This window comes from Sesamum indicum, linkage group LG3 (genome assembly GCF_000512975.1).
Source record: "Sesamum indicum cultivar Zhongzhi No. 13 linkage group LG3, S_indicum_v1.0, whole genome shotgun sequence".
Classification (NCBI taxonomy): domain Eukaryota; kingdom Viridiplantae; phylum Streptophyta; class Magnoliopsida; order Lamiales; family Pedaliaceae; genus Sesamum; species Sesamum indicum.
The window spans coordinates 10,160,999-10,188,559 of record NC_026147.1 but is presented as its reverse complement, the minus strand read 5'-3'; the positions used below and the strand labels follow the sequence as shown (position 1 = coordinate 10,188,559).

General features: G+C 35.8%; 2 protein-coding genes across 2 annotated transcripts; both read left to right on the top strand.

Annotated features, from left to right (window-relative positions):
- Nucleotides 9,502-12,358, top strand: LOC105157960 (uncharacterized protein At5g01610). Its single transcript, XM_011074519.2, has 3 exons — nucleotides 9,502-9,913; nucleotides 11,046-11,100; nucleotides 11,755-12,358. The coding sequence occupies exons 1-3, from the start codon at nucleotides 9,812-9,814 to the stop codon at nucleotides 12,132-12,134; spliced, it is 537 nt and encodes a 178-aa protein (XP_011072821.1). The 5' UTR covers nucleotides 9,502-9,811; the 3' UTR covers nucleotides 12,135-12,358.
- On the top strand, nucleotides 22,483-26,665 carry LOC105157959. Its single transcript, XM_011074517.2, has 2 exons — nucleotides 22,483-25,481; nucleotides 26,304-26,665. Exon 1 carries the CDS (start codon nucleotides 22,683-22,685, stop codon nucleotides 25,053-25,055), a length of 2,373 nt encoding a protein of 790 aa, XP_011072819.1. The 5' UTR covers nucleotides 22,483-22,682; the 3' UTR covers nucleotides 25,056-25,481; nucleotides 26,304-26,665.

Sequence of the window (27,561 nt, the reverse complement as noted above, 5' to 3'; positions counted from 1 at the left end):
AAAGAATTTTGAGTAGGACACTATGTCCCAACAAGCCTTCGAGGAACTACAAAAATATCCAGCGGGGCTCCCTCTGTTGGTAAAACCATCCCCAGGGGACACCCTCTATTTATATCTCTCTACTACCTAAGTTGTCAGTTCAGTCCTCAGTTGTGAGGACGGGGAAAAATAATGTCTATTTATTATGTCAGTAAGGTCCTCAATGGAGCAGAAGGACGCTACAGTTCCATCAAGAAGATGGCTTTCACATTAGTAATCACAGCCAAAAGGTTGTGCCCTTATTTTCTTTCACATCCTATAGGGGTAAAAACGAACTTACCATTGAAGCAGACTTTAGGTAAACCATATACTTCCGGCCAATCAGTAAAATGGGCAGTAGAATTAAACGAATTCGATATCCCATACCTACCGTGAACAACTATCAAAGCTCAAACTTTAGCTAACTCGTCTCCGAGATGGCAGGAGCACCAATGGAGGACACCTCCAAGGTTGAAAAGTGGCTACTACATGTGGATGGATCACCCACGACCCAAGGCAGTAGTGCAGGCATAGTCATCTCTTCATTACATGGAGAGCATCTAGAATTTTCTATCAAGTTCAGGTTCAAGGCTTTCAATAATGAAGCAGAACATGAAGCACTTGTGATAGTATGAAGATGGCTCATGAAGTGGGAGCTAAACATATCGTTGCTTACTCAGACTCTCAACTAATAGTCAAACAAGTAGAAATATGTACAAAGCCAAGAAAGATAGCATGGTACAATAACTGCAACAAATAGAGGAATTAAAAACAAGATTCGAAAGTTTTTAACTTATTTAAATCCCGAGAGAAGAAAATGTTAAAACTGATTGCCTCTCCAAACTTGCAAGTACCTTAGAAGATTGCAGAACCAGGCATATCACTATACAACACCTGCTCAGCCCAAGGATTCCTCCGAGCATTCAAGTAATATCTCCAATAGAAGATTGGGGGACACCTATGATCTGTTGGCTAGAAGAAGGGCACAACCCTAACAATCAGCGGGATACAGCTAGACTCAAGCTTCGGGCTACTCGTTTCTTATTGCAAGGGACATCTTATATAAAAAATTTTTTACACACCCTTTGCTCTGATATTTATCACAACAAGAGGGAATGCACGTTCTTAAAGAAATTCATAGTGTTGTGGAGCACAGCTAGGATGTGGGCGCTAGCTAACAATGCCTTACAGGCTAGATACTTTTGCCTTAACATGAAGAAAGACAGAAGCATGCCTCGCTTATACATCAACTGGCAAAACCTCTCTTTACAATGTTATCACCTTGTCATTTCTCATAGTGAGGCATAGACATTGTGGGACCCTTTCCCCTGACTCCCAGTCGGAAAAAATTTCTTTTGGTAACTATTGACTACTTTAGAAAGTGGGAGGAAGCAGAACCGCTTCCTTGCATTACACAAGGAGAAGTAATGAAATTTATATGGAAGAACATTATTTGCCGCTTTGGGCTCCCCAGAAAAACAATCTTAGACAATGATCGACAGTTTCAAGGACGAAAAATACAAGAATGGTGTAAAGGCTTGTATATCAAACAAATATTCACATCAATAGTACACCCCCAATCCAACGGATAGGTTGAGGTCACCAATCGTATCCTAGTACAAAGGATTAAAAGGAGATTAGAGCAAGTTGGTGGAAACTGAATAGATGAGCTAACTAGCATTTTATAGGCTTATAGAACAATTCCTCAAGGATTTACGGGGGAGAGTCCCTACACTTTAGTTTATGGGACTGAAGCCATCATCCCACTAAGTTGGGGATGCCTTCTCATAAAGTCCAACATTTTTCTGAAAAATGTAATATAGAGCTCTTGAAAGAAAACTTGGATCTCATTGAAAAATTGAGAGAAAAAACCTTTATTCACATATAAAGATACAAAGCCACCATGATTAATGCTCACAATAGAAGGATGAAAACCTGAAATTTTCAAGTCGGAGATCTAGTGTTGCGAAGGCTGGATAACTTGAAACCAGTAGGAAGATTGGATCCTACTTAGGAAGAACCCTACAATATCACAAGAGTGACAGCACGATGAGGTTATGAACTAGAGGATCCTAAGGGACGCCCCCTGCCGCGTCCTTGGAACATACACAATTTAAAAAATACTATGCAGGAAGAAGGACATCCCCCTTACTACAAGAGCCCTCCTGAAGGACACCCTCCTCAAAGAATAAGTCCTCTTGAAGGTCATCCTTGGTAAAGACTACATCCTCCTAAAGGACGTCCCTCGTCACCAGACAAGTCCACTCTGGAGGCTTCCCCCCACAGAGGTATGACATTTCCTAAATTTGCATAATATAATAGCGCAAGGCATAAACCAACACAAGAGTAAGCCCTGTTAAAAGTCATACATCATCCATCATTGAGGGAACCCTGGGTCCCCCATCCAAAGCCCTCATATGCCTTTTTATTCATTTTGACATGCATACATTTTGCAAAATAACATGAAAATTAAGTCTGTCCCTAAGCACATAGAATGTAGGGAGAATACTAAAGGTGGTATCCCCCATAGAGGGTATCCCTTGTAACATACAGAAAGACCTCCTCAAGCAAGACACAAACATTCCATCAATCAGGAGTAAGAAGAAAACATGGCACAAGTTGTACGATGGGTATCAAGCATGAAATAAAGCAAGAAAAGAAAGTCATGGAATTATACCCCCCAACTTATAATAGAGTTGGGGGTGGATCAAAATAGCATCCATAAAAAAGGAAAAGAAAAATTGTTTCATCTCCATCTGTGATAGGGAAAAAGCAATATAGCTAGAAAGTAAATTGTTTCAAAGACAAGAGAAAGGGGCCAAATACATCTTTATTTTTCTTCCCCACAAGCAAGATCTTCTTTTTTCTTCCCATTTGGTCCTTAGGGGTGGGGGCATCTACAGGAGCATTTGAGAGTCCTCTATCAGCAGCCAGGGGGATATCCTCCTCCTTCGACTTCGCGATTCCATCGCTCAAGGGGGAGAGTTCTAGTCTTAAGGGCTGAAGGAGTGGCGAAGGGGTCTAGAGCACTGTTCATTACAGCCTCAAAATTAAGGAAGGAAGGCTCCTCCCTAGATGGAGAGTACCCTTGAGCCATGAATTGTTTTTTGTAGGCGATGAAGTCATACTCCAAGAAGGGCACCGCTATGTTCGTGGTTTCTAGCTGGAAACCCATTGATTTCTTGAAATCCAGAAGGTGGCTGTCCTAGTAGGCCTCCAAGTATCGTTTGCGCTCCTTAGTATTCAGGAACTAAAGTTTAGCCTCCTTAGCTACTTTCGTGATTGCCCAAGCGTGACCCACTACCTCTTTTTGTAGCTTTTTCAAATCTTTCTTCACGTGCTGGTAGCAAACCTCTCCTTCTTCACTTCCTTCAACTTGGCATTTTCCAACCCCTCAAGAACTCGGTCACTAGAGGGAGGTCCTCCCTCTCTCCTGTTCTAAGGTTTGACGAGTGTATAACCCGTCTGAAGAGGCATGAGAAGATTTAAGACGAACACCTCCCTCTTCATGAAAAAAAGGAGAAAGAGGAGGAGGTGTAGCTAAAGGTCTGGCAGAGCTGGTCAGAAGAGAGCCTAGGGAACTCATCTTGGCCTTTTTGGAGGATGCTCCAAGCATGGCCCCCGACGTAGCCGAAGCAGGTTACTTCCCTTGGGATTCACTAAAAGATGGGGTCCCTTTAGGAGATTTTGAAGGAGGGGACCCCGCTGCACGCCCCTCGGTTCCGGAAGCGGCCTCACGCATCAGTTTGCTAAACATGACATTCACTGCCAAAAGAAAGGATTAATAATGGTTAGGATTGCATCAGAATAAAAAAATCAAGAATGAAGAAAATATAGAATACCTAGGGGCTGCCCTAAAGATTCCACCCAAGGACCCAAGCTGAAATGTCCCAAAGGATCAAGGCTCGGCAGTCATATGGGTTCTCATTCAATTCCTTTAACAAGGAGGAAAAGGCAACTATCATCTTATCAACATTCACAGTAGGAGGATGAAGATGTACCCAGCGATCAGGGAAGGTCCAAACATAAAGAGACAATACATAAACGTAACTGTTTTTCCAACATCTTGGAAGGTGGGGGAAAGGCATAAAGGACACCCTCAGCCGAGCCATAAAATAAAAAATGCCCATCTCAACACGTTTTAGCCGAAAGCACTAGGCAAAAGTGTTCACAATGATAGGGGATCCATGAAATGAAAAAATCATACAAAAACTAGCCAAGACCCTAAAAGAGTTAAAAGACCAACTAATTCAAAATCACTTGAAAGAGACGAGCAACATCAGCATAAAAGGATAGAATGGAAAAACGTAAACCTAACCATAACTGAGCAGAGAAGAAATACAAGTAATTAGCAGGAGGATAATGGGGCCGACTAAGTAGGGGAAGGAGTATAAATAGTGAAGGATGGGGAGGGAATATGTTATTAGTCTATCAATTGTTCAATCGCGGAAGTTTTGAGACAGAGGGTGCCCAATTCATTGGCAATTGGGGCACTTCCCTCTCCTCTTCCCCAGGGAAAGACCCTTCCCATTCATTCCCTCATACCTCCTTTCTTTCAGGTTCCTCATCTATTAAACGACAAGTAGTTGTTGCAGCCTGCCGAAGGCGGACTTAGACGAGTTAGGAACCATCCTCCTTAAAGTGGCCTGTGAGGGGTAATCGCCTAGAAAGGTCTCACCTACAAATCTGACGAATCCGTCTAAAGACACCATGAAAGGATGCTAAGAGGAAATATTATAGAAGATTATAGAAGATTGTAGAAGAAGAAAGAGATAGTTATAGATTTTTGGAGGAAACCCACGTCCCCTGTAACCGCTCCATATTGGGTAGTACCTGACACATTGAACACGTGAGAAGGGCCGGTTATCAAAGGCCTCCCCCCTTAAAGCAGCAATCATAAACCCCGACGAATAAGGTGCAGGGTTCAAAGCCCGATATTCAAAAAAGAAAACAAGAGGCAAGAAAAAAGCAGAGAAGGGATTCACCCACGACAACTGGCTCCCCCAAGATGAAGAAGGGAAAACCTCTTTATAAAGAATCTCCTACTCTAAGAAGGAGTTGGAGGACTCCCCTCTTCCTTAAAGGCCGGGGGGGGGGGGGGGTGAAAAAAGGCATGAATGATGCATATGGCCCACAAAAGGTCCACCAGAAGAAGAATAAAAAGGGACAAAATGTATAAAATCCCCAGTGTTTTAAAAAATCTATAAAAAATACCCTCTTGTTATGAAAATAGGCTAAAAGCCCCCCTGTATTTTGTAAAACTCGGCTTAATTACCCCCTCTCCATTAAATCCAACTAACGGTGTTAATTTTTTAGAAAATAACCGTTATACCCTTACTTATTATATATTATTTTTTATTTTAATGACCGTTGGATCTTTTTTGATCAAATACTCATCGTTAGATCTAATCAATTAATCTCAACCGTTAGATTTTAAATAAATAAAAGGTCTAGATTCAACAGATTATTTAACTTATATTATATATAAATAATTTAAAATTTTAAAAATATATTATTATTATATATTAAAAAAAAACTAACTACCGGCCCCTTAGCCCCCCAACCCCCCACCCCCACACCCTCGGTTTCCCCCTAAATTATCATCGCCGGCGGTAAATATTTGTTAAAATTCTCATATCTCCGTAAAGTTTTTACCAAATTGAGTGAGGTCGGTCTCGTTAAAATCGTCTTGAATAGACGAGTCTGATGGTGGTGGTCTGAGATAGAGATTCAACCAGACGGACACGAATCAACGGCAGACATGTTCGGCTGTCGTGACTTGAGCCCACTCTCTATAATTGACGAAAACTCAAATTGAAGGTATTGAAATGTTCTTCTTGATGAGAGGATTCGAATGGTACCATTGGCCGTCGAAAATTCATCCAGACGGTGCTGGAAACTTAGAAACAAGTTTTCGGCGAAAATAGCCATTTTTCATTTTTTTAATTTTTTAATTAATTTTAATTATATTAATTAAAATATGTTTTAGTTAATTAAGAATATTTTAAATAATTATAATAATTAAATATTTTGACTAATTAATAATAATTATTGTAAATAAATATATATTTCAATTAATTAAAAATAATTTTAGATTTAATAATTATTAATTATATAATTATTTGAATTTAAATATAATTTAATTTAATATTTCAATTTAAATTTAATATGAAAAAATTTAAATTATTTTTTAAGGTGAGAAATGCCAAAAGGAAGACACAAAAGAAGCCAAAAGCCCTTTGTATGTTATATAGACCCATAGAGGGGTATTCTAGTCTAGAGTATCATTAAATATAAACCTCAACCGCAAAAAATATAAACCAAACGCAGCAGACGCGTGTCTCCTCCACTTTCTATTAGTTACTAATAGAATGGGGATTTTTTGCTGACTAAAACAATACAAGAGGGGTTTTTTAGCCTATTATGAAAATAGAATAGTGTCTTTTGCATACTTTCTAAAATACAGGGAGATTTTATGCATTTTGTCCAATAAAAAGTCCAGGAATACCAGACAACCCAATAAGCCCCACAACCTATGGAGGAAGGTATGGCCCCAAGGTATCGATGGAGGCAGCCCAAGAACATAGCCCAACAAAAGATGACTAGCCCTAGGCCTACACTTAGACTTTCTCACGTGGCATAGGCATGATAGCCAAGTGCACCTCTTCGCCAGCATGGAAGAATCATTTCCATGGAGATCTTCCTAAAATCTTGGACTCTTTAGCGACTAGGATTCCCTAGCAGGTAGGATTCCTCGCTGATGGAGGATCTCCGTCTCCCCCGACTCAGAGATATGTCTTTGAAAGCAAACCTAATAGAGGATAAAAATAGATCAAGACTCATCCAAACAACCATCATCCTCTTCTGCCGAAAATTAAGGAAGACGTGAAGATCCCCATTGTAGAGGGACACCCTTTTATAAATGCAGGTTTGGTTCCCAAGCAGGAAACACCTTCCACACCCCTTGAATATTGCTGTCAAATTTCATTCAGGCTCTAATTGCAATCTTAACATGATTTCTTTAACAAATTCAATTATCATATCTCAATTTCTCATTGCTACTTTTTTTTGCAATTAATTCTCTTGAATGCAATACTATCTTGGGCATCAGAGTACTAACGTATTATTTAACAGGTTTCATTTTTCAAGTCTTCCTACTTGTTGATCCAGATCCAGAACGAAAGTCCAAACTTATTGAATTCATGCTATTCTGCAGTCATCAACCCATATTCCAATTTTATCAATTTTGATCCCTAAGTTTTTCTCAAATGATTAAAGTTAGGGTTTACCATTAGTTGATCGCGTAAACTAATGGAGGGACATTTTTTTATCAACTAACGATCATTTTAAGAAAATTTGGATACCAAAAGTAATATGAATGGAACATCATATCAAAAATGATTTAATAACTAATTTAAGGGATAAAAAATGAATTTACAAATTTGGTGCCTTCCCCCCACCCCCTCCCCCCAATATGACAGATAAGGAGTTGTTCATTTTTTGGCAGTTTGTTTGTAGTTTTTGTCCTTCTGAAAAAGTCCATTCGTAGTCTAGACGATCAATTACCATTTTCTTCGCTTTTATTTTCAGACCTTGTAAAGCAATTGGGTAAATTATATTTTTGGTCCCTATATTTTGGATTGTAATTGATTTTTTTCCATAAACTTTTTAACCTCTTATAAATTATTATAATATTGGTCCCTAAACTTTTTGAAGCACAATTTTAGTCCCTAATCTTTACAAATCACTACGATCCCGTTCCGCCCTCCTTAATATCTTAAAACCCAATTTTAACCGCTGGAATAAATTATAACAATTTATAATAATTACAGACCAAAATTATCTATATTTCAAAAAAATTAAAGACGAAAATCAATTTTTATCCAAAATACAAGGATTAAAAGTGTAATTTATCCAAAAACAATGACTCTATTTCTCCCTCCTATCATTGTGTAGTCATTGTATGTATAAGGTTATAGGTAGGTCGTAATCATTAATTCTTTAATGATTTTACTTTATGATAGAGTATGCTTCAAATTTAATTTGGATTTCCTTATATATGAAGATAATTCGATTAGTCATTCATGCCATCAATACTTATTTCATAATTAAAACTTAATATAAAAAATACGAGTAATTATATTTACATTCCCTAAAGTATAGTGAAATTAAACATATCACTCTTCATTTTTGCATAATGACATTAACACCCCTTGTCAGTTAAAAAAGTTATCGGAAAAAAGCAAAAAAAATTATTTACGTCATTAATAACCAAAAAAAAAAACAGTGCAGACAGTATTATCCTTTAATTCGAACTTTTAAATTTTAAATATTTTTCGTTTTGATATTTGCATATTACTACTTATTATAAATATGAAAGTCTAATGCTATAATACCGTCTTAATTCAACAATCCCAGACGATATAATGCTTGGTTTCTTAATTTATGGAAATAATACACCAAAATATAATAATAATAATAGAAAGATAAGATTGGATTATTTTAAAAGTTCATGAATTTCAAGATACCAATTTTATTATATAAATATTCCAAAATCACTAGTGTTTACACAAATGTTATCAATGTATTATGTGTGATAATAATCATTTAATAAAATTCTTAATTAATTTTTTAATTTTTAAATCAAAGTAAAGTATTATATTTTTAAGGTTTTCTTACACCACTTTTTATTTAGGTTTACTATAACATTGCATTTCAGGAGAGTTGTAATTATAACTTTGAGAATTCAAGGGACCATTTGACAATTTAGCATTTTTAGCAGGATTGTAATTGTAATTAATCCTAAAAGTTCAATTAAATATTAAATAAAAAAGTAGAATGTATACTATATTAAGCCTCAAAGTCTTAGAAAAAATTATTGTTAATAGATAATGTATAGATTGATTTAAATACCCGTAATTATACTTTGTTTCCTTTCATAAATAATCATTTCTTTAATTTATTAGTTATAGAAATTATTCTTACTCATGTAAATTCATATTATCTATTTTATAAATTTTGATCGATTATTCATTTTATTTTTTTCTATTTTATTTTGTTTAACAAATATAATAAAAAATAAATTTATGCACACATATGAAATGTATTTTGGTCCCCAGTTACAATTATTCTTTTCTTTTATTTTTTATTTTTATTTTTTTAAAAATAATTATCTTTATTTTCTTGATCTATGATTTATTTATACAAATTAATTCTTATTTTTCCGTTATTACAGAAAGCACACATTACAATCAAAAAACAGTTATTTTTATAATAATATCAACGTTTTTAGGGTCTAATGTAATTTTAAAAATTAAAAATAATTTATATAAATAATAATTATATTTCTAATAAATATATATAACTTTTTAAAAAACATAAATAATTTATATAATTATCTTTTATTATTTTTTTTCGGTGCATAACTTGTCTTTTAAATCTGACAACTCCAGTCTTGTCGTGTGGGGGCGCCGTTATTTTCAGTCTCTTTACAAGTAATGCCAAATTGCCAATCCCAGATGAGCTGTGGCACACCTACTGTTGTGTGAGAGAGAAACCAGTGAGTGAGAGATAGAGAGATACGGGGAATCTACACACACAGAAAACACACACTCTTACACACATAAAGGGGTGAGAGGAACCCCCATTCTCTGTTTCTTTGAAGTGCAGGAAGAGGGTCTTTGAGAGAATCTATACACACACTCACACCACTTAAAGGGGTGATCGGAACCCCCCATTCCTCTGTTTCTTTGGAGTGCAGGAAAGAGGGTCTTTCTAGAGAAAAGGCAAGAAAATGGAGAAAGCTTTGGTAAAAGTGGGAAGCCTAAAAGCAGGCACGTTTTGGGTTTCCAAGAAAGCCAAAGAAGAGATCTCCAACATCTCACAAGACCTCTCTGTATGCTCTCTTTTCTCTCCCTATCTTTTCAATTGTCTGTGTGTTTCCCTTTTTGCTTGTATTAGATGGGATTGCATTTTCTTGTTTTTCTGTATAGTTACTGATTGTTTTCTGCATGTGAAGCTTCAATTTTGCGTAATGCTGGTCATCTGGAACTTGCCCTGTTTGTAATTGATGATGGATTGAGTGTGTTAATGCATTTTTAGAAGATCTGTGTGATTTTCTTTGGAAAAAGTTTGAATCTTGGGGCAATAATGGTGATGAAAAAGGAATGAATTTCTGATTTTATGCTATTCATGGGCTCTTCTTTTTTTTTTAATAAAAAAAAACATATGAAATTTTCAGAATTCAGGATGGAGTGGAAGGATTTGGGGTGTGATTGAGATTCCATTTTGTGTTTTTTTGTTGTTATGAATTCTTGTAATAATTGAGATTTAATGTGTGAAGATAATGATGCAACAAGGATATTTTGCCAAGGATTTGAATTCTGTGGTTTTCCACATTACATGTAACATGGTTAAAACTAATGCATATTTTAAGTAAAATTTACACAAGTGACTTCAGATTTTAGATGTCGGTCTAGTGATCCATTCTGCCAATTGTTGTTTCCGGCGTGGTGCTTTAGCGTTTGAGTAATTATTATGGTGCGAATGAGAAAAAAATGGTAGACAGTATGAGATATAACTGGTTGTATTAGTCTATTCGCTGTCATACTCTTTGGATTGACTATAGCAGTATGTCGTTATCATTTTCAGTAACTCTTTCTTTGTACGCCTATCTTTTACAGATCTTTCTACTTCTTGTGAGTAGAGAACTGTTTTTAAGTGTAAGCTCCAATTTTAGACCTGTGGTATGAATCAGGTGATCTTGTCTAGTTTGTGTTATCTGGATGAGAGTTTTTGAATTTTTCTAGTGTTGACGTATCTTATTCATGACCTGCTCTGTTGACTCGGGAGTTGCAGTCTCTTGTATGCATATTTCAAACTTCCGAAATCACGAGTACATTATTAGTGGAAGCACAGGACATTTCTAGTGTTCTATGTTGCTGCCATTAAATATTGACCTTTTTCTTGCATCCAAATAGGGATAAATCTCTAAATCCATTTTGTTTCTTTTGTCTGTCGTATTCCAGACGTTCTCCAACACTGTGGAAGAGAAGGCAAAATGGATTTTCAACAAGCTCAAAGGTGTAATTTTGCTTAGTGTATGATCTTATGTTCATGGATATGCTGCAACATTGTTGATTAACATTTTTTTCATTTTCTCTACATTCATGTCGACTTTGATTTCTCAGTTTCTAGTATTTTGAAATGCCTCTTAAGGATCTGATCAGTCGTATTTAGCATATTCACATAGAATCTTGAATTATTCTAGAATGAGCCTGCACCACACAGCAAGTGTATCAGTGTTTGTTAGGAATTGTTAGTAGTCAGATTGAACGTCCACAGAAAATTTGAAAAGAATGTAGTTGAAAGGCGCAAGATTTATATAGTTTAGAAAATTCTCCTATGTCAACATTCGATAAAGATCAGTTTTCACACAGATAGTTTTGTGTAAATTACAATAAAACGTCAGCAACTAACTTACATAGTTGGATCCACGGTCGTTGGGCCTAAATGTAATGTCGGGGTAGCCTCTGCACTCTAACAGCACGCCTATTCGAAGTGTAGGATTATATCATAGACTAGTGAAAGATCCCAACATGCCCTTTTTCCTTTCATGCAAATCAGATTGAGAAACTGAAAATACTGCCAAGAATCACCCACCTCATTTCTAAAACTTGTTCTCCATCACTATGTGCTTTATGCATCTGAGTTTCTAATATAATTTCTGTTCAACAGGGAAGCCGCTGAAATCCTTGCCCGATCTCCTCAGAGAAAACAATCTTCCTCCAGGTCTTTTTCCTCAGAACATAACATGTTACGAATTCGATGAGTCAAAGTCCAAGCTCATAGTCTACTTGCCGTCTCCCTGTGAGGTATGCTTCAAGGACGCATCCGTTATAAGGTACTCAACTCGTGTCAAAGCCACGTTGTCAAGGGGAAAGCTCTCTGGAATCGAGGGAATGAAGACCAAGGTCCTGGTGTGGGTCAAAGTCACCAGTGTCAACGTCGAAAGCTACAAGTCTGATAAAGTGTGGTTCACCGCCGGGGTGAAGAAGTCAAGGTCGAAAGACGCATATGAAATGCCTCGTGATGCCGTCCGGGTCGAGGAATTTTGAGATGAAATCTCCGGTAACGTTCTATTAGCTTGATGTTGATATATCTTTGTATCTGCCCGCTCTGCTGAATCTTGAAAATTCATTAGTTTGTTGGGAAGAAATAATACATTTATATATGCTCATATGATTGATATTGTTTAGCTGTGAATTGTGATCGATAGACTATTCTTTCTTCTTTATTGATGTATGAGAGGCTGAACTTAGCATAATTGTTTGATATTTCATCTCACTTTATTTTATCTCAACTATAAAAATGAAATATTTGTCAAAATAACTTTAGAGCCTGGATTTGGATATGAGATAAAATCGTAACGGTGATAGCTAACATATCAGGTAAAAAGCTTCAGGTAAAGAGATAAAAGTAGGGGTGTGCAGTTCAATTATCTGAACCAATTGAACTAAAAATTCGAGTAATTGAAATTTCGATACGATCAAATGGCGTATTGAATATCGAATCAAAATGTTAATTTATACTGAATTAATCGAAAATTATAATATATATATATAATGTTAATTTTTTAATTAATAATTATAATAATTAAGTATGTATTAAGTATAATTTTTATTTTTATAAATATATATTAAGATATTTATTTTTTATATATTTATACATATAAATATATTTTTTAAAAATTTGGTATTCGGTTCGGTTAACCAGCACAAAAATTCAAAATCAAACCGAATAATTGAAATTTAAAAAAAATGAAAATCAAACCGAATTTTCGGTTCGACCGGTTAATCGAAAATTGCACACTCCTAGATAAAAGGGTTAATTATATTTAGAACGCATTTGAAAAGGTGAAAATTATACTTTTCCCAACGAAACTCCCCCCCCCCCCCCCCCCCCCCCCCAAAAAAAAAATATAACGGCTAGATAATGGAATGGAAGAGATATAATGAATAACTTGATGGACTAAATTTAGATAAATGATATAGTTGAGGGACCAAAAGTGATGTTATCGTTCTGGTGGTGTATGTGTAATGATAAAAAAGTTATTTTTCTTTTTTTAATGAAAAATTGGAATTTCATTTAACCTTAATGTTGGCCAAAAGCAGTGGGAAAATGACCGGTGGGAGATACCACCTAGCAAGGAAATGAGCTATAAGCATAAAAGTATTCGGTATTTCTAATTTGTCTAAATTACTTAGAAAATGAATAATATATTCTAAAATATAAATGAGCAAATAAATTTTAGAGTTAATTTGCTAGGAATAATTTTAAATATTTTTAAACAATTGATTTACCTGTACACTATAAAATTTAAAATGAATACCATATGACTAAGATGTATATATATACTAATCCAAACTTCAAAATATAGAAAAAATAATAAAGAATAAATATTAGAAAATTCAAATAAAAACCATCAATTTCATTATAAAAATTGGTTGAAAATTTTAAAGTGAGTGACTTCGAATTAATTGATTTTATTTTTAATATTAGTATTAGATAATTTTCAATTCAACATAAATATTGATTGAATGGGCAAACAATTAATAGAAGTAGTCAATTTTTTTTTTTTTTTGCTTTTTCTACATTCTCTTTCCTTTGCCCTTTGAGTTGAGATTGGAGAAGAACTTGAAACTTGAAAGAATTTGAGACTTCAGCAACTTGAACTTGAGGCAAATCCAATTGCAAACTGAGTAAAGAAACCCTATTCTCACCCCCCCCCCCCCACATTTTTTCACTATTTTTCAGCTTTGCTCTTTTTTTTTTCAAAAAAAAAAGGGTCCAACTAAATTTTGACCGGGTGTTGGGTGGATTGATTTTGATCCAATTCGAGTTGATTCTAAAAATATTGACTAAACTTATTTCAAACATCTTATAAGCGATTTTAATAGTTTAGAAAAAAAATATTGAATCCTATTTTTAAAAATAAAATTTTAAATTATTTGGATGAAATTGAGATCAGAGCTTGTAAGATATTAAAATATTTGGTATAATTAGCTCTTTACTTTGTGATGTTGACCAAAAAAAAAAAAAAAATCAAACTACTAAAATTTAGAATCATATAAATAAATACATTTGCTTGAGGAAAGAAAATGTCAATTATGTGAGGGTATATGTGAAATATTAACAAATAGTGAGAGTGATTTCGTCTCTTGGATGTTAACAATAAAGAATTGAGAAGATCTTATAAACATTTTGTTTTTAACAATTTATAAGATTCCAAAATTTTATTTTGAGATTTCATATGCTTTTATATTTTAGAAAAAAATAATAAATTTATCAAATAATTTTATAAAACTTATAGGCTGTTAAACAACTCATAAAATATTTTGACAAACTTATAAACTTAACAAACACAGTTTGATTAATAATAATCAAATCAAAGTGGATTACTCAAATTTGATCCCTAACTAAATATTGTTTATGATAGGGTTAGGCCCATATACATTACAGTCCAGGAACTCACATTAGTGGCCCAAACTAGGCTGAAAGGCATTCTCTCAGACCACTTCTCCAAATGGACAAGCTTGCCAAGACAAATGCCCATTCCAACTCCGAAACGCCGGCCCAACACTATTGCAAGGCCCGGACAGCTACTAGACTACTACTAAATAGATATTGGGAGCAAATGACAAAAGTTGTCATTAGAATTTATCTAGTAATCAGATGATGCCCCTAAAAATATTAGACCAAGCCCACAAGCTAGGCATCCTAGTCTAATCGGCTAAAAGTCTAGCTAGCTCATTAGTAGGATGGATAAAACCCACCAGCAAGGAGGTAAAGCCCACGAGCCTGTTCTTCTTTAGTTAGATGGCAGGCCTAAGGTACAGGTCCATTTTCAGTCGGACGCGTCATCCTATAGTTGAGAGGACACGTCCTAGGACTTTCCAACATATGTATACACGTAATCCTGGTACATCTCTAGGTAGTTTTAGGTAATTGGTAATAAACGAGTTGAGAAATCCAAATAACCAACTCCCAAATTTTTAGGCAAACATGCCAAAGTTCAGTCCAACTCATGTATCTCAATCAAATCTAGTCCGAATCTCAAACAGTTTGCTTTGGATGATAGCCAATTCAAAGAGAATTCCAACGGCGTATGACACTCCATAATAATTCCCGTATCCTATTTTGTACATACCTATTAATAGGCCTTGTGCAATCATTTGGTAATATCAATTTTCTCACTCAAACTCTCACTTATTCTCATTATTTTATCTCGTTCAGACTATTCTAAGCTTATATTTTGCACTTCATACGAACATATATATCATTATTCTACATTATTATTTTTACTTGAATTCAAGTTTTCCTTTCTATTTCTTCTTTAGTCCGTTACCAACTTAAGCATCAGAGTGCTAACTTCTATTTTGCAGAGTTAGTTCCCGGTAATCTTAGGACTTCACAAAGATCGGCCTTTGTGGTGTGGTAAAAAATGTTGTACCCATCATTGGCGTCGAATATGGGACTCTAGAAATGCATTCAATCATAAAAAAAGTGGATTTGATTGAGTATCGAGGAAGCAAGTCAATAGGCAAAAGCCTGACGGAGCAATGCCGCGTGGGGGAACACTTTTAGCTGGACTTGTTGCTAGGAACCCACTCTTCTATGAGTAACTGCATTAGTTCATCATAAAAACCATCAACTCAACCCTCCGCGGTTCCCAAGCTAGCGGAGCTAGACCCTCTTCCCAGTTGGAGAGAGAAGAAACACCAAAATATCAAAGCATAGAGGAATAGATTCCTATTGGGCTCCAATAGGACTGGTCCACTCCCGCTGGCTTTGCAGGCAAGGAAGAGATCACCATCAGCCCCTTGGTATCTAACAGTCATTGAAGAAAGAGATGGTGGAACTTTGCTAGCAGATGAAAAAGAAGACCATGCTTATTGAGTGCAACATTCCCTTCAGCGAGCACATTATGATGGAATAACTTTCTTCTCACTTCCGAGCACTTTCACACCTACCCGCTTATGATGGTACCACTATCCCGCTGAACATATCTGTAAGTTCAGAAATACAGCATTGCTGCACAGGTATACTGATGGAATTAAATATCGTGTTTTTCTTACTGCGCTAACAAATTCTGCACAGCAATGGTTCACCAGCTCCCAGATAGATCAGTTAGATCTTTTGCAAAATTTAGCTCCCTCTTTCAACACCAATTCGCTTGCAGCAAGAAGTACCGAAAATCAGCCATTAGCCTTTTCGAGATCAAGCAGGAAGAGAAGGAACCTTAAGTGCCTACGTCTAACATTTTAACACAACCATTCTAGAGGTCCCTACGACCCACCAGGAGGTGCTGATCAATGCATTTATGCAGGGATTTTGTGGATGACCCATATTCAAATCTCTAGCCAAGAAACCCACCGCCAAATTTTTGGATGTATTAACTCGAGCGAAAAAATACATGAATTTGGAAGATGCCTGGCTAGTAAAAAAGAAGACACGATAAAAGAAAAGAAAGTGAATTGCCCTCTACTCGTAGAGCTAGAGAACAGCCACGAGAACGTTTCAACACCCTCAATCCAAAAAACAAAGATTACACACCTCTCATAACTTATCCCGATGGGCTGCTTATGGAAATCGATCGACTCCAACCCTACAGTGGCCAAAAGGCTCGGAGGAAAGCCCCCAACTTCCAAAATCTAAATATTTTTGTAGGTACCATAAAGAGTACGGGAATGATACCAATCGATGTCAGCATCTAAAGCAAGAGATAGAGAGACTAATCTAAGTTGGCTACTTGAAGGATTACGTGGATAGAGAGAAAAGGCGTGAGCAGAAGGAAGAATCCCGCAAGAGTGAGCAACAACGCGAAGACCTTTTTAAAAGGAAACACAGAAATAAAGAGACCCAGCTGGAGAAATGAGCCCAGAAAACATCCCCGCTAAAGGTGTGATCCACATGATAGCAGACGGACCCACGGATAGGGATTCAGGACGAGCTAGATGCTCCCACGCACGGGTTACCAAAACCATTATGGAGATAGATTACAAGGGGACCTATGATCCACTTTGATCCGGCTGACGCACAGGGAGTATATTCACCTTACAGTGATACACTTGTTATTTCTACTACAGTGGCTATTATATTGTTCAATGCATTTTTGTGGACTCAGAGGTTCTGCAGATGTCCTGTTTTACATAGTGTACCAACAAATAAAGCTAGGCCACATCCACCTGGAACTAGTGGATATTTTGTTGTATGGCTTTGTAGGTGAGGTCGTGCATCTGCTGGGACAAATCTCGCTCCCCCTTTCTTTGGGAACGGAGCCCACCAGGAGGACCAAGACGGTTCGCTTCTTGGTTGTAAATATGCCATCAGCCTACAACATGATTCTAGGATGACCTGCTCTGAACACTTTCTAGGAAGTTGTTTCCACTTACCATATGAAGTTAAATTTCCTTGTTGGGACCAAGGTGGGAGAAGTCAAAGCCGGCCAATACATGGCTCGAAAGTGTTATGTCTAAGCAATAAGAGGAGGTAGTGGGAAGATGGGCGTAGACCTTCCTAACAAGGAAAGCAATTGAGTTTTTATCTAGTAGGATGACTAAAAAGACACCACTCCCGCTCATGTGCAACCAACTGAAGATTGGTTGAGTATCCAGCTGGTGCTCGGAGAGCTAGACAAAATCACCAAGATTGGTTCCCAGCTGAGTCCATGACTAGCTAGACAATTAAGCACTTTCTACGATAGAATATTGACATCTTTACTTGGTCAGCTAGCAACCTCATGGGTATGGATCTTAGCATAGTAGTACACAGCCTGAACTTAGATCCAACTTTTCCACCTATAAATCAAAAGAGAGGCATTTTAGGCCTGAAAAGGATAAAATCATACAAGCATAGGTAAGTAAACTGGTGAAAGTCAATCGTATTAAGAAAATCCAATTTCAAGAATGGTTATCTATTGTGGTACTTGTATGCAAACCAGGTAATAAATAGTGCATGCGTGTTGATTTTTTAGATGTTAATAAGGCATGTCATAAATATTTTTACCCTTTACCCCGTATAGGCTAGCTGGTGGATTCCATATTTGGTCACGAATTATTGAGTTTAATGAATGCCCCACAGGGTTATCACCAAATTATGCTTAACCACGATGATCAGAAGTGAGTTAGCTTCATCACATCATGGGGAACCTATTGTTATATTGCTATGCCTTTGGAGCTGAAAAATGCAGGTGCTACATATTAATGTTTAGTATGGACACTGAGAAAGAAGCTGAAGTCAACCCAGATAAAATTGGATTCATCCAGGAAATGAAGCCTCCAACCATAATGAAGTGTAGAAATTGGTCGGATGCATAGAAGCTCTCAATAGATTCAGATCTTATTCGGCAGAGTGCAACTTAGCATTCTTCAAGGCGCTAAGAAAGACCAAGAACTTTATTTGGGATAAAGAGTGTCAGTTGGCATTCTAAGGTCTGAAAGCCTACCTGGCTAAATTTCCCTCAGCAAACCATCACCTGGCAAACCCCTGTACTTATATTTAGCAGTAGGACAACAGACAATCAGCTCTGTGCTCATCAAGGAGGACGGAGGACACCAAAAACTTGTCTACTATGTAAGGAAGGTATTACATGGGGCCAAACAATGGTATCCAGAGGTAGAAAAGCTAGCTTTCACTTTAATAATAACATGAATTTTTGAAGAGAAAGAATCCTCTCAATGAGAAGGACAATCTAAAGAAAAGTCTGAAATCAAGATGAACTTAGAAATACCTAAGAAAATTTTGAATATTCATCAACCTCTTTTGAATCGAAAGAAAAAGAATTTCTTATTCGTGTTGTTGGCTTAATTTTGTAAAAAGTTCTTTCCATAGATTGCATACGACCCATGTGCGGGTGTAGTTTTATGGCATTTATTGTTTGACGGGCTTTTGTAAAGACGTGGGATAAAGGATTAATGGATCAATTTTGATGTTCTACTTTTGCATAGTAACTAATATTTATAAATAGCAACGAGGTGGGTTTGTTCAGACCTGAGAACCGCCCTGAAACAATTCACCCCGCCCCGCCTAGCCCCACCAACCTGGCCCCCTTTCACCCCTCCCCGCCCCGTTTCACTTCATGCACAATTTACAAATTATCAAATTGTAAAAAATTAATGCAGACAAATGAATTATTTAATACGAATAATACATTCAACTAATATTTGGTTTAATAAATAATATGAGTTTAGATTTAGTACTTTAACATAATTTTCAATCTAAAATGAATTGTATAAAAAAAAAGTATACGTTCATCTAAATTATTAATTTTCTCATCAAATAGTATCATTTTACGAATTGCAATGAATTATATAATACAAAGAATATATTTAACTAATATTTTATCTGATTAATAAATGATATTAGTTTAGATTTACCTTAACATAGTTTTTAATTTAAAATATAAGACAAAGTACACATTCATCTAAATTATTAATTTTCTAATCAATTGATTTTTTATTTCTTATATAGATTTGGATATATGTAAAATTATATAAGAATTTACATATAATACTATATTTTTTATTAATAATATATGAATATTAAATGATAAAAAAATATATAAAATATGAGTAGGGACAAGGCAGGGTGGTTTCGGGACGAGGCAGGGCGGTTTCGGGACGAGGCAGATTTAGGAAAAAACTCATACCCCGCTCCGGACCCGGCCGGTGTCCAAACCAAATGGCCCCAGACACACTCTAAACCTGCTAAAATTAATACCAAACTCACCCCAAACAGAACATGTTCAAGTTGAGGCCCCGGAAAACATCTCTAACTTTTTCTAGATTGAATAGAAAATCGTCCTGGCATTTTTCTTAATTATTCTTGTCAACTTCCAAAATATATATCCTACTAGTAAGGGACTATTTATGTCTCTTAATATTTCTTATTTATTCTTTTAATTTTTCTACCTCTACCGTCAAATCTTTGAAAGTAGGAGGGTTATACTTAATTATATGCTTTTCATTAGACAATCTTTTAACTTCAGTAATTATATAAAGTTCAGAAGGCTTACTAATTATCCTTTTATAAATTAGGATCGACTCAGATATTGAGGCTTTATCATTATAATCCATTTTACTGAAATGATATCTCTTATCTCAGAGTATTTAATTTCTCTGAGTAATTCGATAATATGATAATCATTGAGAACACTTAATTTTTTTTCTCAATTATCTGAATTTAGCCATTAATTTATAAAATTCTTGATTTGAATTTTCTTCAGTTTTTCCCTATTTACACGAACAAAAGGGCTCTTCTTCTTCTTCTAATTTCGAAGAAGTTGATGAATATTCAGGACTTTCTTCTATATTTGTACATTCATCTTGAAAGTCAAGACTTTTCTTCAAATTATTCTTCTGATTGGAGGATTCTTTTCTTTAAAAAAATACTATATTTATAATATTTTCTTTTTTTCTTCTTTCAGGTTAAGACTATTAATTTTCTTCTTTAATCTTTTAGGTTTTTAATTTCTGCATCTATTTGCAATGTGATCTGTTTCGCCACATATCTAGCATCTCTTTACTTTCTTTGTAACATTATCACTTAACTTTTCATTCATTAGCGTAGCTATTCATTTCTCTTCTTGATCTTCTCTTCTTATGTCTCTTTTCTCTATTTTCTTTTCTATATTTAGGAAATTTTTGTTTATGGGAGGGTTTTAGTTCTATCCCAAAACTGAGCACACAATTATCCTAATTGATTTTTTTTTTCTGTTAAATTTTGTCTTTTAATTTGTTGATTCAATCTACTTTCATTACATAAGTTTAATTCTTGTTGAATGCAAGTTCCAATTAACTTTCCATAAGTATATTGATGAGGGAGATCATTTAATTACTTAAATACTCCTGCCTTTTAAGGCATTTATATATCTATAGTTGACTATTTTTTATCAAGTTTGACCAATTTTAACCAGGTTGAAAGTCAATTCCAATGGCTACCTTGGATTGGGTGATGTGGCAGCATCTCAATGGAGCCACATGTCACCCTCCCAAAAGGTACTATACGGTTATAAATAGTCCCATTTATGATTATTCAAACACACACATTTATTACTGTTACTACCATTTTTTGATCTCATACGACCTCATTTTTATCTCACATTTGCGACCCCACATTTCTAACTTAGGCATTGAAGGGCCATTGCCGAGGGTTACTCGGCTAGTCTTACGTTTGCTTTATTATCAGGATCCACTTACAGGTAGTTTAAAAGAAGGATCTAACGACCCGACCTTAGGATCCATTTTTGCAACCCGATCCGAATTTTGTGCGACCTGCATCATATATTGATAATAATTAATTTGTGTCTCTCCTTTCCTAAGACACCCTTTCAGCAAAGAGATTAGAGAGACCATCAATGAATTTATATTTTCAATGTGCATCATTTGCTTCTGGGAGTTCCATCATGCTACTAAGTAAGACATTCTTATATCATCTAAATGCTGTTAGAGTTTTACATTTTAAAATTTGTAATAGGGTTATAAAGCTTTCACTATTATCGGACCATTTTCTAGTAAAATGTTCTACAATATTTATAGTTAGTGTATTAACTGTATTTTTTTCTGAGACTGTATTCAAAATTTCATCTCTATCAGCTCGATTGAGATAATTGTTCCACCAACTTTTTAATTGGCCAATAAATCTTACTATTTTTATTTTAGCAATAGCCTTATCAGAATTATTATTTTTCTTATAAATAGTATTATACATCTTTATCCTATGTAGGGAGTGTTTGCAAAAATTTCTATTTTTAGAGAAACGATTTTTGTAGAAATTGTAGCAGAATCAAAAGTGGATAGTATTTTAAAAAAGAAAATGAAAAGCAGATAAAAGCTAAATTGGATAGTCTGTGGAAAAAATCACTTCTAAAATAAACTTAATTGATTAAAGACTATTTTGTCAGTATGTGTTAAAAAGATACTATTTTTTGCTTATTATTCACTTGTTGTTTGTCAATAATAATTATTTCTTTACAAGAAATAATAAATTCAATTTCGATTAGTATATTTTATATTTATTTTTTTAAAAATATTACAAAAAATTATCTTGAATCAAATAATAATTTGTGAAGAAATAACATAATTAGATGATATAGCAAATAAAATATAAAATATTAAAATATTAAACATGTGAAGTGTAAATTTGATTATTGTTAAATTATTCAAAAATTCCAATATCAAATTTAAAATAAATTAAAAATTAAATTTATTTATAAAAAAAATCAAAACACCCTCAAAATGTTTCTAACTTTTCACCTAAAAGTACTTTTTTCAGTCGTTTAAAAAAATTTAAGCTGGCATTATAAATATACTTCAAAAGTCATTTTCAAAGATAGAAGTTGAAAAACGATTTTATAGAGAACGGATGCAAACAAAGTGTAGAATTTAGGTAGAAAAATAAAATTAAACATACATTAGGTATTTTTGAGTTTCCCTCTCTACTTTTATAAAATAAGATAAATTAAACAAAGAACGGATGCAAACAAAGTGTAGAACTTTCCGTTTTCGTGTCTCTCTCACGAACCCTACCGATTTCTCACGCACCTTACATACACATACATACATACATACATACACACACCCACCGCCGAGTACATCTGTACAGAGATGATTCCTCACTCCTACGCCACGGACACGCAGGCCAAGGCGACGGAGCTGGCCGCCACCGTCGCCGCGTCGGTTTCTCCGGCGCAGATCGTTTCCGCGTGCGCCGCCGTGGAGGCATTCCTCAGGAAGCACACTCCCGGCCAGCACCGATGGTTCTTCTCCATCACTTTCCCAACCCTAATATGCAGAGTTTTCGGCTTCGATGACTCATCGCCTCCTTCTTCTGCACCCGCGAAGCGGCAACCGTCCAACGGATGGATTGACGTTGCCGTTTCAGAAAATGATTCGGAGCTCGCAGGTAAAATTTTCAGCCTACTGTCACCAAACGGAGTGCTGTTGTCTTCGATCTCAGGAATTGACCGGCTTTCTCTCGTTAAGTATGTTTTTCCTACTGAACGATTACCAGAGTGGGTTCGCTACATGCTCCAAAATGAGCGAGATTGTCGGGTTTTGAGTGACTTGTGTCCGTTGTTCAAGAACAAGATTAAGGAAGATTCTATTAAGGGTTCTTCATATCAGGTTCAACTGAATGTTTTTGAATATTACATGTTTTGGTTTGCTTATTACCCTGTTTGTAGAGGTAATAGTGAGGGTTCGGAGACAGTGAAGGTTCATAGAACTAAAAAGTTTAGGTTGGAGAACTGGTCCTACTCAATTCCCGGTCTTTCAAGTGCTAAACGTGAAACAGAAAAAAAGACGGAGGGTAATTTGTTCATACGGCTACTATATGTGTATCTTCGTTCCTTTGTGCCTGTTGAAGACTTGGATGTGCATCAGCCGTACCGTAGTTCCCTACTTCATTACTATCCTGGTTACGATAGTTCTGCAATAGAGCGAGCAGAGTTTGTGATTAATACAATGATCCATTTTTGGCTAGTTGATAATGATTTTTCACCCTTGCCTGTGGGTTTGTGCAAGGCATTTGGTGTAACTTTCCCTTTTAGGTCTGTTCTGGGAGAGACCCCACCTACATCAGGATTGGGTGATGTGATAATTGTTTTTGTAAAGTATCTGAATTTGAGTTCACTGGCAGCTACTAGAGGGTCCAATCATATTGAATATGATGGCTCTCCCGGATGGAGAGTTCCAGGTTCATTTGATGTTGTCAAGTCGAGGGATGCTCCTCTTAATATACGCTCTATTGGATCTTGGAACTTGCTGATTCAGAGGCCATTGTACAGATTTATTTTGAGAACATTTTTGTTTTGTCCAGTGGAGACTTCCATAAAGACTGTTGCATCGCAAGCATTTTCCGTCTGGGTCAATTATATGGAACCTTGGTCAATTAGTTTTGAAGAGTTTGCTGATCTTAATGAAACCTTGGGGCTGCCAACTGGAAGTTCAGCAAACAGTGTCACTAAATCATCATCTCTTGGATATGCATCCATGTGGCAGGGATTTATTTTGGACAACTACCTATTTTACAGCTCCTTGGTTATGCATTTTATTGGATTTGCACACAAGTTCCTCCATACAGATGCAGAAGTAATAGTTCAGATGGTTTCCAAGGTAATAAACATATTAACTTCGTCTCCTGAGCTCATGGATCTCATAAAGAATGTTGACAGTGTTTTCCATTCAAAAGCTGCTGAATCCTCAAAGTCGATGCTTAGTTCATTGAACAGATATGTTCCAACAATCCGTGAACAATTACAAGATTGGGAGGATGGCCTATGTGAGAGTGATGCAGATGGATCCTTTTTGCACGAGAACTGGAACAAAGATTTACGTCTTTTTGCTGACGGTGAAGATGGTGGTCAGCAATTGCTTCAGCTCTTCTTGTTACGCGCAGAGTCTGAGCTGCAATCGATCTCTGGGAACAATCTTGCCCAAAATCTCCAGTGTCTGGACTCTCTGAAAGCCCAGCTAAGCCAACTGTTTGGTGGTCCTATTGCTAAACCCTCACCTGGAACAACACAGTCAAGACATTGCCAGCAATCACGGGACGATATATTCAAGCCTAGGAGTTTCGGCAACCAAATAGGAGCTGAGATCAAATACAAGGGCGACTGGATGAAGAGGCCTGTTTCCGGTGATGAGATTGCATGGTTGGCCTCGTTGCTAGTCAATATATCAGGTCGGCTGAATGAGAAGCTTGGGCTAAACCGGGTTGAGAACAGCGAAAGAGGCACTGGTTGGTCGTACGTGGAAGTGCAGGGTGGCATGAGAAGTGTGTATGGGCCAATGGAGACCCTGAAAGTGGTTTTCTATTCACTTCTTTCTTGGATTATGTGGTTGGTTGAGGCTGGAGTTCAGTTTATGAGAACAAATGGTTTGAGGATAAATCTCAGGATGTTGGCGTCCAAAAAGATCGTCGTGATGGTGCTTGTCTTTGCTGCATTTAATCTTTTGAAGAAAGCTCTTGCACTGTAGAAAAGATTTATATATATATGGTGTCTCTAAAACCCTGAAACAAAAGAAATGAGCAAAATGTATATACAAAAGAAGGCAAGATTGTATAGAAAATTTGTTTAACCTCACATGTCAATTTTGTATGTGAACTTTTGATTTTACAGTTGAAGGCGATCTGTGCGGATTTGACCAAAAAAAAAAAAAAGCTAGAAATGCATGTGCCTATTGCTGAGTGTGTAGTGATTCCAGTAAAAATACAAAGACAGACACACAAACACACACAGTGAACATGTGAATGTGTTATCTGTGAGATGTGTCGGACGAGGAGTACCACTTTGAGTCGAAGGCCGACCCTGGAGCCTCCAAAACTTCCCCCCAGCAAGCTGGTACCATTCGCAAGAATGGCTATATTGTAATCAAAAACTGCCCTTGCAAGGTCTTCATCATGTGCGTATTCGTGTGAAGATGATTGATTTCTCTCTTCCTTTTCTTTTCTTTTTTCTGAATAGGGTGTATTTGTTGGTAATTTGTTTTAAATCTTGGATCTGATGGCTGGTTGGAATATCGAATTGGATTTTATTCATTGATTGTTTAGGTCTGATTTTAGAATTCTCGTTTGAATCTGAAGCTGTTACGGATGAAAGAAAATTCATTCAGCATGAGTTTTTGTATGGTGATGTTGGACTCTAACTGATGGTGCTTGAGCAGTTCTGTTTTGGTGATTTGTTGGTGGAAATTACAGTCTCTTTCTACATGGTGTTGGGATGATGATTTTTTATTTTTATTAGTAAAGAAGTATTGGGAATTTCACCTTTATTTTGAGTGGTTTCTGTGAAAATAAACCTTCATGTATTGTTTTTGCTTATTTCCTTAGAGATTGTGGTATTAGTTCTGCTATTTTCTTAGTTATCTTTACTGGGAGGAAGAATGATATCTCAAAATCATGATTTTTCATCAACAAAGTCAATCATTCTGCTTAGAGCACTGCAGCACTTTCACTTATGTTACTGAGGCATTTGTTCTGCATAGAAGGAAGTATTTGCCCATTTATGTGCTGCAGCAGAAAAGCCTTCTTCCTTATTTCTTTATATGAGAAGTTTACTTCTAGTACCCTGACGTTAAGGCATTGCAATTTTCATGCCAATCATTTTTTGGCGTTATAAATTCACTTGATTGTAGTTTTTGGCATGTTCTCTTGTTGGGTTAATTATTTATGCCTTGTTCTTCTGGAAGTTTACTTGTTAAGAAAGTGTTTTTTTGGTGTTTCAGGTCGTTGAAGTTTCTACCTCAAAATTGGAAAGCATGGTCATGCTAAATGTCACTTTGTTGGTATAGCTATCTTCACTGGTAAAAGGCTGGACGATGTTGTCCCCTCTTCCCATAATCGTGATGTACGTTCATGTATTCTGTACATCGGCGCGAAGTAGTTGCCTCTTGTTTGCCGACTGTTCTTGCGCACTTATTGTCAAGATGTTTTCTTGTGTACTTCAGTGTCTTTGTTGTTTCCAAAATACCAAGTGGTTTTATCAGCTGTGTGATGAGTCTGATGATTCTTGGAAAAGCCTTATGACTGGTTGTTCTGGATTTTATACTTTTGCACTTACTCGTAATATTGGTGCCACCAATTTTCATGTTTTTTTCTCTTAAAAGCTTTCCTAGTATTTGGATTTGTATTTTGAGTGTTTTGTTTTGGTGTTTTGGAGATGGAGAGATAAAAATAGAGATAAATAAGTGTGTGTTGGAGATAGATGGTATGTTTGATTTGTGTTTTGAGGTAATTTAAAAGATTTTAAAATAAATGGTGTAAGTTTGATGTTGGAATTTGGGAGACTAAAATTATTGTTCATTGTCAAATCATATCTTTATATATATATAAGTATGTATATATAAATATTGTATGTTTAATGTTGTATTTTTGGGAGACAAAAAAATATTGCTCATTATCAAATTATGTATTTTTTATATTATATGTATATAAGCGTATATATATATTATATATAAAAAGTTGAAAAATAAAAAAACACAAATAAGTGTAAAAAATATAAAAATAAATATTGGTTGTGTTCTATTTTGCTTACGGAAATGCCAAAATATGAAACCAAACATAGGGTTTATTTTCTGCATTTGGGGGCTTATGAACCAGTTGACCATGCCATCATCGGATGTCCAACGGCACCTCATTAGTGCAAAATGCTCGAGGGGTCTTGCGACCGGACCTGCCAAGTACAACGCCCTCCATAGCTTACTAGCTGTTATGTGCTGGGATTAACAATTACAAGCCGTTATGTGTTGGGATTAACAATTAAGTCGTTGGATCACATATGATGATGTTATTAACATCAGAGGTATGGTTATAAACATTTAAAACATCTTATAAATGATTATGAGATATTACAAAGTTTTTGGTAAAATTTTCTTTCTAAAAACAGAGCTTATAAGCTCAAAAATAAACTATTAGGAACTTATAAGCTTGTTTATAAGAAGTTCTTAATTTCTTTGTAAAATTCTAACCAAATTTTTTAAATTA